At 31.8% G+C, this 14,012-nt stretch overlaps 1 protein-coding gene across 5 annotated transcripts in view; it reads left to right on the top strand.

The window, feature by feature from the left end:
* LOC111704163 (rab11 family-interacting protein 4) overlaps positions 1–14,012 on the top strand; it is a 53,747-nt gene that overhangs the window by 22,348 nt on the left and 17,387 nt on the right. For all 5 annotated transcript variants that reach the window (XM_023476309.1, XM_023476313.1, XM_023476311.1 and 2 more), the window contains one exon: positions 12,522–12,605. In XM_023476309.1, coding sequence (XP_023332077.1) covers positions 12,522–12,605 — 84 coding nt within the window. The remainder of the gene's footprint in view (positions 1–12,521; positions 12,606–14,012) is intronic.

Consider the following 14,012-nt stretch of genomic DNA (forward strand, 5'->3'; position numbering starts at 1 on the left):
GCTAAGAAATTTGATTTAACGTGTATATCTTATCGTATAATTGCTAAGAAATTTGATTTAACATGTATATTAGATCTTATCGTATAATTGCTAAGAAATTTGATTTAACATGTATATTAGATCTATCGGATAATTGCTAAGAAATTTGATTTAACGTGTATATTAGATCTAATCGTATAATTGCTAAGAAATTTGATTTAACATGTATATTAGATCTAATCGTATAATTGCTAAGAAATTTGATTTAACATGTATATTAGATCTAATCGGATAATTGCTAAGAAATTTGATTTAACATGTATATTAGATCTAATCGGATAATTGCTAAGAAATTTGATTTAACATGTATATTAGATCTTATCGTATAATTGCTATGAAATTTGATTTAACATGTATATTAGATCTAATCGGATAACTGCTAAGAAATTTGATTTAACATGTATATTAGATCTTATCGTATAATTGCTAAGAAATTTGATTTAACGTGTATATTAGATCTTATCGTATAATTGCTAAGAAATTTGATGGAGTTGGAATAAAAGAGTGGCCAGTTTAAGCCATCTGCAGCGAGTTAAAACTGCTCTATATTTCATAAAAAAAACTTTTTTAACAGATATTCTTTATCTCGGATCCCTGGTAGCAAACCACAATGTGAGATACATTTTACACTCTCCACTAAAACCCACTTTTCCTTCGGTCAGAGTATTGATATTTACTGTAGTACACACAGACAGCTTAGTTGATGGTGTTTAAAATGTTTAAATCATGTTGAACAAGATTGTTCATTTTTAGTTCATGATAGGAATCTCACGAGCTTTGCATCATGTTAAATGTTCGTGAAGCTAAATTTCTCTAATCTCATTATAGTGCTAACAAACTTACGTGTACCGTGTACCGTGTACCGTGTGCCGTGTGCCGTGTGCCGTGTGTCGTGTGCCGTGTACCGTGTACTATGTACCGGAACAATCACTGTACGTTAGTACAAATATGCCAGTACATGCCACGCATATTTATCTGCAATTTTCAATTAAAATTTGACCATTAATTTTTCACTTTTTTAGTATTTTTCGTTGGCGGTGGCCCTTAAAATTAAAAAGAATAGTAAACCAACTTTGCAAATTTTAAGATTGTTGAAATATAGAAATTGAAACGCGATTGAATTCAAATTGAAAATACCAAACGCAATAAGCCTTGGTTACTACTTCTTACTATAAAATGTTTACTTTAAATTTTGTACTGTGTACTGAAGGTTTTATATACTCTTGTTAGATATCACACATTATTGATAATTCATTTCTTAACACCACCTTCTTAAATTAATATTTTATCCTACTGGGCAGTTACACACAAGTAACATGAATATTGTAAACAACAAATGTCTAATATTTAATGATTAAATTTTACAAAGTACAATGGAACTTAGTGAAGCCCCAATTTCAAATATGAAGTTAATTTTGAGTTTCCTAACTTTCCTAAATTCCTTTCCTAAATTTCGGGTTTCCACCGGTTTTTCATTAAATAATTGTGATTTGAGAATACGTAAACATAGAATAATATTTTTTAAAAATCAAATTGCTCCCAAGATATTTAAAAAGCTATATTTAACAATATTTACTTTAAAAAAGAACTATTTTCATATTCAAATAGCCACATATTTTTTCAATTTTGTATATTGACCCTTTATTTGAACAGGTGCAGTATAACGCTAGGTATGATGTAATGATGTAAATAGTAAAGTTGGCAGTCAACAGTTAGTCATGACATGGTAGAATAAGTGATCAATATTAGAAAGAGTTCATATTTAATAAAGTGAAGAGGGGGGGGGGCACGATAGGGTAATTTAGGGGGTCAAGGGGTTACTGTTTTGTCACTATACTTCTCTTAAAATGCGTTTGCCTTGTGTTTCAGGGTGAGAATGGACAAAATAAATATATTCCGATAATCTATTCATTTAAAAACATTGTATGAATTGTAGCTTGTATTGATTCATAGTGATTTCAATTTATAAAAAACTTTTCCTGTTCATATATTTATCCTTGAATGGATCCTGTAATCCTGCAATATATATCTAGATGTCGTCTTTGTTACAGCGAGCTATTTCGGAAGAAAAACGTATATTTTATATTATAGCAAAAGCACAACAAAGCACAAGGGTTTCGGTATAATCTAAATATATAAATAGCTTCTAACAGTCATATAGAAAAGATTTAGGGGCGCCAGTAGCACGCTAATACCTTGATTTAGTCAGACTAGCTAGCGTGTTGAAAAATCCTATTTTAAGAGTTTTCAATGTAAAATCGGGTTTTGGGCCGAAATTCTTAACTAAAACTAAAATATAACATTAAAACAACTTAGAGACTTATTTCAAAAAAATCTTAAGCGGCCTTATTTGACATTACTAAGAGGTGTATGGAACAAATTCATTTTGGCTGACCCCCCTAATACCCCACTGTGGAGGGGGGGGGGGGGAGATTATAAAAAGTAAAATTAAAAAATGCGCATGAATCTAGCATTTTTGTAATATTGTACAAACAGCCAATGGTTTAAAGTTTATTGTAAGTTTCGTATTTCCCATTGAAAACAATTAATAATTTGAGATGATTTGATGATGATGGAGAACGGACAATCTTTTATTTTTCTCTCAAAAGCACAAACCATCATGGAAACATAGAAATATTTTCCTTTTGAAAAGGGGGGAAGGGGTTAAACTACATTTTACAGGCATTTAGCACCAAATTATATCTAATTCAAACCTAAAATTGTTTCTTCTTCCTTCTTCGTGGTTGTTGAAGGATAAAGCAAGACGGAAATAGTAAGATGAAGGAGTGGGGGTATTCGCCCCCCCCCCCCCCCCCTCCGACAGTCACTCCATGCCACATATATCAGTGCTCTATATAACCAATTAGTCACTATATAGTCAGTCTATTCGTTTTCATTTCTGACGCTCAATCAACATCATAAAATTCTTGGCTTGTAGCAGAATCAACCCCCTTGGACGTTTTTTTAAAGATAACTATTTATCTATTTTGAAAAAAGAAATATTATATTTATCTTAAGACATTTATATCTGATTTTTTTAAAATAAGATATAAAATACAAGATTAGATGAGTAGGATCTTAATTTTGAATATTTAAGTAAAAGGAGCTGAACCCTACAAGATACCAAAGCCAAATGGAAGTGGGATAATGGGGGGCAGAAGGGGTGTTGTTGAAAGAAAATGATTGTTAAGTGTTTATAAGTTTCCACTTGAATAATCTTTTCTATACATTATAATCTACCTTATTGCTAATATTTTATATACTGTTAACCTGCATGGCAAGAATAAGATGTGCTTTTAATAAATAATTATAATTTTTATTTTTTTCAAGGAAAACTAACAGAGGATTCTATAGTTTTAAATAGTGTTCGAGAATTTGAATTATTTGAATCAAGTTTGTTACAGAACTGGCTGAGCTCAGTTTGTTTGTTTGCCTAAACAAAATTCATATTATGATTTATAAATGGTTTAAAGAACTGAAAAAAAACTACTTCGCAATCGCAGTCCCTTTAAATTTTGTTTGTATCAGTTGGTTGGTGGGGGGGGGGGGGTATATAAAATTCTCTCAAACCCTTGTAAAAGAACTCACGAACTTGAAGTGTCATCCAACCATGAGAAATTTAACTTGGCGATTTTTCTTGGATGATATCCATCTTTAGGTCGGGTTTTCATCCTTAAATTGATTATCCTAGGATGATATCCATCTTTAGGTCGGGTTTTCATCCTTAAATAGATTATCCTAGGATGAAATCCATCTTTAGGTCGGGTTTTCACCCTTAAATAGATTATCCTAGGATGATATTCATCTGTAGAACGGGTTTTCATCCTTTAATAGATCATCCTAGGGTGAAATCCATCTGTAGAATGGGTTTTCATTCAGATTTCCCTAGGATGATATCCATCTGTAGAACGGGTTTTCATCCTTTTATAGACTTTCCTTGGATGATATCCATCTGTAGAATGGGTTTTCATTCTGATTTTCCTAGAATGTTATCCATCTGTAGAACGGGTTTTCATCCTTTAATAGATTATCCTAGGATGATATCCATCTGTAGAACGAGTTTTCATCCTTTTATAGATTATCCTAGGATGATATCCATCTGTAGAACGGGTTTTCATCCTTTAATAGATTATCCTAGGATGATATCCATCTGTAGAACGGGTTTCCATCCTTTTATAGAATATCCTAGGATGATATCTGTAGAATGGGTTTTCATTCTGATTTTCCTATGATGATATCCATCTGCAGAATAGGTTTTTATCCTTTAATGGATTATCCTAGGATGATATCCATCTGTAGATTGGGGTTTCATCCTTTAATAGATTATCCTAGGATGATATCCATTTGTAGAACGGGTTTTCATCCTTTAATAGATTATCTAAGATGATATCCATCTGCAGAATGGGTTTTCATCATTTAATAGATTATCCTAGGATGATATGCATCTGCAGAATGGGTTTTCATCCTTTTAAAGATTATCCTTGGATGACATCCATCTGTAGAATGGGTTTTTATCCTTTAATAGATTATCATAGGATGATATCTATCTGTGGAATGTGTTTTCATCCTTTAATAGATTATCCTAGGATGATATCCATCTGCAGAATGTGTTTTCATCCTGTAATAGATTATCCTAGGATGATATCCATCCGTAGAACGGGTTTTCATCCTTTTATAGATTATCCTAGGATGATATCCATCTGTAGAATGGGTTTTCATCCTTTTATAGATTATCCTAGGATAAATATCCATCTTTAGAATGGGTTTTCATCCTTGAATAGATTATCCTTGGATGATATCCATCTGTAGAACGGGTTTTCATCCATGGATTTAATGTATTTAATAGGTTATCCTTGGATGATATCCATCAGTATAGGACGGGGTTTCGATCAATTCCATTCACTTTCTACTCTTGAACAAATTTCTTGTCTTAATGAAAATGATTTCTATTATATTTAGAACTATAAATTAAAACTAAATTTAAATTTATTTTTACAAAGAGATTCTTTACTGATTATGTACGTCAGATCGTTTAGATAAAAACTTTATTACTTTTTGCTTAATGAACTGTTTTTAAGGAATATAAAAGTGGTATCATAAAATTAAATTATTTAATAGAAATTGATGTTTTTCATTTCACGTCGATTTTGCAATATTTGATTTATTTTTATTAAATCTCGTTATATTCACTGTACTAAACTAATGTATTTATAATAGAAATCATATTAAAACAAAATTAGACTGCTCATAGTGAATTAGTACCAAATTTTAAATATTGTTAACAGTTTTTACCCCCCCCCCCCCTCCTACAAAATCTGTTAGTTACGAGCCTGCTCATAAAAGAGTTATTTTTGCTATTGGCTGATGTGTGAAGTATAATGTACATTGGAGGCGCGCGTGAAATGCGCGGTGCTTTGGCGCAGAACAGTCGTTAGTGCTCCTTCATAGTCGCATAGTCGCGTTGTAACATTGCTTATTATTATTTATCAGTTTTAGTAGTTAATATACGTTTGTTTCAAGAATAAAAAGAAAAAATGAGGGGGGGGGATGCCGAAAAACATGTCTAAAGTTCCAACTTCCATGCAAATCAATAAATTAAAACATAACGGCAGAAAGAAATGAAGAATAGTTTTTAAATATCGATTTATTGCTAAAACTTAACATAATTTTAAAACTGATTCAACGTAAATAAACAAATGAAAAGATTGATAATAGGTTTGATTTAAGTTTTTTGAATTCAACATTGCATGATTTAAATGATAAAAACATAACAAATAATTAATAACATGGATAAAAATCCTAGTTGGTTTAAAATAGGAGGGTGTGAAGAATAATAAGTGATTGTTAGTAAGATATAATATTTATGAAATATTAGGTCGGTATTTTCTCCTTGACCCTAGTCTGGGTTCAACCAGGGTGAAGATTATCAAGATTACAAATATTTAAGTTTTCAAACTTGCACAAGCAGATATTGTGACATTCTTGGCCTAACCAGGATAGGGAGTGGTTAGGGAGTGCATTGAGGGAATAGGGAGGGGAGTACATATAGGGAATAAGGAGTGGTAAGGGAGTACAAATAGGGAATAGGTAGGGTGAGGGAGAATAGGAAGTGGTTAGAGAGGACAGGGAGTGACTAAAAAGAACAGTGAGTGGGTAGGAAGGACAAGGAGTGGGCAGGGCAGGGAGTACATGAAGTGGGTAGGGAGGACACGGAGTTGGTAGGGAGAACATGGAGTGTGTAGAGAGGACAGAGAGTGGCCGGTAAGAAGGACAAGGAATGAGCAGGAGGACAGTAAGTGGGTAGAGAGGACTGGGAGTGGGTATACAGGACAGAGAATAGATAAAGAGGACAAGGAGTGTGAAATCAGGATACTTTTTGGGAGGGACTGTAGGACAGGGATCGTATAGGGCAAGGATCGGTTAGGACATGAAAAAAGGACAGGAAAAGAGAGTTGTTCTGCAGATTGAAACTTAATTTTAAAAATTTTAGAATTTAGATAATAGATCCCAAATTGACCAAGTAAACGTTAAAGTTGCAAAATCAAGTTTCAAATTTTAAATTAAATCCCAAATTTTTTTTCAGATTTTTAGATTAATGATGATAAGTTTAGATTTATTTAGCCCCAATATACATTAAACAATGAAGGATGAAACGACGATATAGTCGACCAGGATTAAGTCCCCCTGGCTCTAGGTCTAGGGTTGATCATGTAAACAACATGAATAAAGTCAACAGGACACCAGGATATAGAGAATGTTTTGATTATTACAGGTTTTTATTTTTAAGATTTTCAGTTTATAGTTGTTTTTCTGTTATGCATCTGCAATCTCTGCTTCAAAGATAAAACTGTTTATTTTTTCTTTTCTTATCAGTCATAAGCGATATTGGGTTCAGGCAACTTGAAGATTTAAATTTTTAAAAAAATAATTTTTCTAAATGTTTAATCAAAATAATTCTCATTTCTAAAAAAACAGAAAATTAAAAGGTAAAAATTAGTATTGGTATATACTTTATATAAAAATCTGATAAGGATTAAAAGTCCTTAATATTTATTACTTTTATTTATATATCTAGGAATAAATAAATATTAAAAATATTGTTGAAGGGTATCTTCTACGTGCTGCCAAAATAATTTGTCCGCAATTTTGGCAGAGTCATTCTTAATCTTAACATTTATATTTATCCCCCCCCCTCCCTCTTATATATCCTTATTCTACCCTGCCCTCTCCCCCCCCCTTTTACATACCATTTTCCCTCCTTTTTCCCAATATGTGTTCAGAGCTGAAAACTTAAGAATAGGATACCCTTAATCCCGATCGGTTAATTAATCTGAAGATTAACAAAAACAGTAGAACAGGCCTTTTCTAATCTAGAGATAAAGAAAAAGAGTGGATCAAGCATTAATCCCGATATCTTCCATTCAAAAGTTTTCAGCTCAGCTCATATAATCTAAATTCTTCTCTTTTCTTCCTAAATTAATCGTAAGGGTATTTTTGGATTTTTGCCCTTGCTATTTTAGATAAAGATTATTCCTAAGATAACATTATTGATAACAGATAGTTGTAGCATTTATCTTCAAACACAAAATACAAAATAATAATGTATGATGGTTCAGCTTAAAATAAAACACATAAGAAACTTTATTATGAGCCAATTCAAAATATAATGTTTGATAATTTTGTTTTGATCGTATTTGTTGAAACAAAGTATTCATATTGAAAACTCAACTAAGAATACATTCATTGTGCATTTACAAGTAGATAATTATTCAGCACTTAAATAATCAAAACATTTTCAGGAATGCATTCATTGAACTTATAAATACATATTTATTCAACAAAAGTAGAAATTATTCTCGTTGACTGTAGTAGACTTGACATCTACCATTAGCAAAGGGTGTGAACCCATACTCGTTGACTTTAGTAGACTTTGACATTCATCATTAGCAAAGGGTGTGAACCCACACTCCTTGACCATAATAGACTTTGACATCTACCATTAGCAGAGGGTGTGAACCCATACTCGTTGACTGTAGTAGACTTTGCTATCTACCATTAGCAAAGGGTGTGAACCCATTCTTGTTGACTGTAGCATACTTTGACATCCACCATTAGCAAAGGATGTGAACCCATTCTTGTTGACTTTAGTAGACTTTGACATCTACCATTAGCAGAGGGTGTGAACCCATACTCGTTGACTGTAGTAGACTTTGCTATCTACCATTAGCAAAGGGAGTGAAGCCACACTCGTTGACTGTATTTGACTTTGCTATCTACCATTAGCAAAGGGTGCGAACCCATTCTTGTTGACTGTAGCAGACTTTGACATCCACCATTAGCAAAGGGTGTGAACCCATTCTTGTTGACTGTAGCAGACTTTGACATCTACCATTAGCAAAGGGTGTGAACCTGGCCATTCTTGTTGACTGTGGCAGACTTTGACATCTACCATTAGCAAAGGGTGTAAACCTGGCCATTCTTGTTGACTGTAGTAGACTTTGACATCTACCATTAGCAAAGGGTGTGCACCCATTCTTGTTGACTGTAGCAGACTTTGACATATACCATTAGCAAAGGGTGTAAACCCATTCTCGTTGACTGTAGTAGACTTTGACATCCACCATTAGCAAAGGGTGTAAACCCATTCTTGTTGACTGTAGTAGACTTTGACATCCACTATTAGCAAAGGATGTAAACCCATTCTTGTTGACTGTAGTAGACTTTGACATCCACCATTAGCAAAGGGTGTGATCCCATACTCATTGACTGTAGTAGACTTTGACATCCACCATTAGCAAAGGGTGTGAACCCATACTCGTTGACTGTAGTAGACTTTGACATCCACCATTAGCAAAGGGTGTGAACCCATTCTTGTTGACTGTAGGAGACGTGGACATCTACCATTGACAGTATAAAGGTTATATAAGGGTTGCGGCCCTTGTCCTGAAAATATTCTGCAAGCATTTTGCATGCTTTCTCTCAGAGAGAGGAGGTGTTGACATCTCAACTGCTTTCTAATAATTCTTCTGTTTAATAGGAATTAAAAATCCTAACAACTTATTATTTAATGTTCAATGAAGAATTCCCTGAAATGGACATTCTAATGGTCAGAAATAATCAATCCTTTTTAAAAAATGGTTTTTGGTAGGCTTAGTTAATAACTTATTTAGGCAGAAATGAATGAGTCGCGTCTCAAATCCGCAAAAAAACCGGTTTCAATTGAGCCCCAGCTTAATTCTTAAAGTATTGAATACAATTTTAAGTGAAACCAGCCATATTTGAGCCGCGTCTTAAATTTAAGCCGCGGCTCAAATTCTTTAAGTAAGGCCTCAGGTCCATGATAAAACCAGATCTTAACAAAGGAATATGATTTATTCTTAGAAAAGTTAGAGCTGATGTAAATTTAAACTCCTCTAGATTTAAAGATAACCATTGGTTAACGCTCTCGGGTATATCATTGAATTTAATTCTATTTTTATGAGAGCAAATATTTTTTTTATTTATTCTTTTGAATATAATTCTTGTTCTATTATTAGGTTTAGTTTAAATCAAAAAATATCCTTATATCTGTTTAAGAGATATTTTATTTTTTTATTTTTATGTAATTCTTTTATTCTAAGGTAAAATATTTGGTATTTGATTACGATATGGTTGAATGACACCCCCTTCATACGCAACTTTGTCTCCAGGAAATGACAATAAACGGTCTATAATTGTAAACAGATGTTTTACATAATTATCCCCCCCTCCCCCACACCCTTTGATAAACTCTTCAAGTAAGCCGGTAACAAATAAAAAATATAAAATATTTTTTATAAAGGAAATTTTAAGATTATGAATAATTCGGAGACCATCGTAACATCAGACCTCTCATTAAATGATAACTATTTATCATGCGGGACAATATATTTTTTGATTTGATTTTGATGGATTTTTACTTTTTTTGCTTGTTTAAGGTTTAAATTTGAGATTTTTAATCACGAACGTGGTGAGGGATTACAAATCTTGAGTTTAAACCGAAAACAAACAAAAAAGTAAAAATTACAACAAAAAACATAGTTGATAAAGAAAGTTTGATATATAAATTTATTTAATTCAAGTTTTATATAGAAATGTTCGATTTTTTATCGAAATCCGCGAAATAAAAAAGGTATCAAATGTTACTTATTTGTCTCGGAACAAATAAGAAACTTTTTATTACAAGATCATGAAATTATGATTATTAATGTGGGATAAAAATTCACTCAAAATAAAAAAAAATGTATATCGGTTTGAAAAGACCTCAAGCGTAGTTGGAAGTTATCCTCTATGCAAATATGGTAATTTCTGATTCACAACAATACCCTTTAAAGATTTGTCTGATTAAGTGTGAATTAGATATCAATGTTTTTCGTTTAAAAATCTGATTATTCTTAATTTTGGTTTCTCTACAAAAATGACTTGCGCATTTCTACTGCAGGAAAACATATAGAAATTATCCTAAATAAGAAGATTAAGGGTTTCCAGTAAAAAACTGTAACAATAAAGGGAAGTTTTTGTAAATAAAAGGGGTCACCGATGAGGAGAAAAGGGTTTTTGATAAGAGGAGGGGGTAACTTTTTATAAGATAATAATCATTGGACATATTTGGGTTTTGGAAGGTTCTAACCATTGGTATTTTGGGTTTTCGAATTTTTTTTTATTTATACTCCTAAAGTTAAATTAATAAATAATCTTTTCTTAACTTTTAACCATTCGGATTCAAGAATAAGTTTCGAAAAACTAAACTAATCTTTTTAACTTTGAACTATTTTTGACATTTTATACCTTTTATTCTTTTGTTTTTTTTCCTTGTCATTTTTCAGGATAATATTGTGTTCGTAATTTAACTCTGTTTTTTGTTGCTTGAATGCATTTCTGGTTTTAATAGTATTGTTTTGTCATATCAATGCTTCAGTTAATTGCATTTAAGAGTTTAGTATTGTTCGCTATATTTTTAAAAGAATTGTGAGCAGAATTAAAAGGACCTTTATCAAAATTTGAGTGAATTAAAGTTAAAGTTAAAAACGAGTTTTTGTCTTATGAAAAGGGGGAGGGTTAATATTGGGAATTTTCTTACTTAATTCGTAAAAATTAAAACCTCATAAATCGCGTTTTTGATTTACACTTTGATGGACGTCTTTTCAAGTATTTTTATTTGTATCATATATTTAGTATAAGTAAAAAATATGTTTCCCTCCTTGAAGATAAAAAATAATATATTTTTTTCTAATAAATTGGAATATTTTTATGAAAATATAGCTTGGGAACCCAGCACTGTCAAGGTTACTCTTACTAAAAGTTACTTCCGCTGTTTACCCGCACCTGATTTTACCGTGAAACTAAATTTTCACTATTTAAGTCGACCCACTCAACTTAGAATCTTTAAACCAAGCTAAGAGCATTTCCGTGGGCCTCCCGAGTTCTCTAATCAAAATTTGAGGCAAATCGGCCCAGGGGTTCTTTAGTTATGATCGGACAAACAAACAGACAGACAATCAGAGATTACAACTCTATATATATAGATAACCATGTTTTAGCTTTGGTTTAAAGGGAGTGTGCCTGAAATTTGAATTGGTCAGGGCATCCGATGTTGATTTGATAAAGACCTCCCAACGCAATGAAAGAGTGATAAAAGTCAATATCAAAGAATGGTTAGCGAAAGGAATTGAGTCTTTGTCACAGACTCAAAAGTTATAATCCCTATATCTTTGTAACCTTATGGCATAAGCTTTTGATATTTTAAACTTAGATTCTTTAATCAAACAGAATTCATAGTTTGAAGTATCTAAGGTCCACGACATTGGATTGCTCAGATATAGAGATTAGAAAATCAGAGTTTTTGGCAAATACTTAAATCCTTTGTATCCATTCCTTTATTCAATTTTGAAAACATAAGGCAAGCGGATAATGAATATCATCCTTAACACATCACGCTTACTAGAATCAGAGAGTACGGTTTGTGAATTGTACATATCAGAGAGTACGGTTTGTGAATTGTACATATATAATTCTCATGGTAAATCTTAAAACTAAATGAAATAGTTGAAACTTTACATCCGAGGGATCGAAAAAAGAGTATAATAATATGGATCAATAACAGAATTTTAATCCATCAAATTTTGCATAATTTGACAATAAATATTAAATAAATGCATTGTGATGTTAACTCTATGCATAATTCTTACCAAATATGGTTGAAAATTATAAAAATTTAACATCCTTATGTCTTTTATTCTTTCATTTTGATTGTGAATTTTTATATTTTTATTTTGTTGCTTCCAGTTGTATTGAATTCTTCTGTTATTTTTTATCACATGCTTATGTTGAACCTATGTGAACTCAAAAAGATTGTAAATCTCTTTTTTTTATAAAAATAAAATCCATCTGATTTGTTGAAAAGTTGACTAGAAAACCAGCTTTTTCTCCCTCTCAATTTTTTTATACTTTTTCTATATTTTCAGTACTCCACGGAACCGAAGTACCGCTAGTTTTGCCTCTGCCCTTTATCAGTCTGGTAACCCAGCTAGCTTTAACTCTAGTGGAAGGTAATTTTTTTCCCAGATTATAGATATTTTTAAGAATTTTTTAGATTTTAATCAAAACTTCTGATTTTAATCTCGATTTTCATAGATTTTCTTCCAGATTTTTTGCCCAATTGGTCGAATTTTTATTCCAGATTATTCGAGATTTTATTTTAGATTTGTATAGATTCTATTCAAAATTTGTATAATATTATTTCTAGATTTGTATAGATGTTATTAACCAGATATTTATAGATTTTATTCAAGTTTTATTCACGAATATTTTTTACATTTTATTTAAGATTTTTTGAGATATTAAAATATTCTAAGATAGAAAAACGGGATTGCACCATATTTTTTACTCAGAGAGTACGGTTTGTGAATTGTACATATCAGAGAGTACGGTTTGTGAATTGTACATATCAGAGAGTACGGTTTGTGAATTGTACATATCAGAGAGTACGGTTTGTGAATTGTACATATCAGAGAGTACGGTTTGTGAATTGTACATATGACTCTATAATTGTTTGGTTAATTTTAATTACTAGTTAACGAGGGGAGGAAGGCCAGCCACAACCATTTCTAGTCCGAACCACATTCTCCTCATTTTCTCGTCCGAGCCACCTCGAAATCCTCGTCCTTTGATTATTATGTGTTTTCAACTTTTTAATTCTTGAGATAAAACTATTTTTTTTAAAATCTGGTTAACTATAGTTCTGCCTCCATAAACCAATTCACGATATAAAATGTATAACAAAATATATGGCAAACCTCTGCCTATAATTTTTTCCATTGAACTATCCGGAAAAAATCTATGGTTTTCACTATGATTATTAAAAAAAAAAGATTAAAGTTCTATAAACTGGGAATTATTTGCGGCATTCTACAACGGGAATATCTGAAAATGCGCGTAAAAAGGTGAACATGTTCAAAGACATTCAACTCAAAAACTTTAAGTCAATTGAAACTTTTTTTCTATTTACAAAAATTCAATATTTCAGTTATGCCCTAACATTTTGATTCTTAAAAAATAGTTTTATTTTGGAGAATTAGACACACAAAAATAATACTGGAAGGAATGAAGAGAATGTGGCTCGGACGAGAAATTTTTGTGGCCGGCCTTCCTCCCCTCATTTAACTAATCAATAGAAGTCATACAGCAAAGGAAAATGACCAAAACTATTTTTTTCATCTATTATACAAGATTATAATATTAATAACTTTTTTATTTTCTATTTCTTTTAGAATTAGTTTTATTCTTTTTTATCTGTTTTTGTCCCTTTGCTATCTACCATTAGCAAAGGGTGTGAACCCATTCTTGTTGACTGTAGCATACTTTGACATCTACCATTAGCAAAGGGTGTGAACCCATCCTTGTTGACTGTAGTAGACTTTGACATCCACCATTAGCAAAGGGTGTGAACCCATACT

Source organism: Eurytemora carolleeae, unplaced genomic scaffold (genome assembly GCF_000591075.1).
Source record: "Eurytemora carolleeae unplaced genomic scaffold, Eaff_2.0 scaffold596, whole genome shotgun sequence".
Taxonomy (NCBI): Eukaryota; Metazoa; Arthropoda; class Copepoda; order Calanoida; family Temoridae; genus Eurytemora; species Eurytemora carolleeae.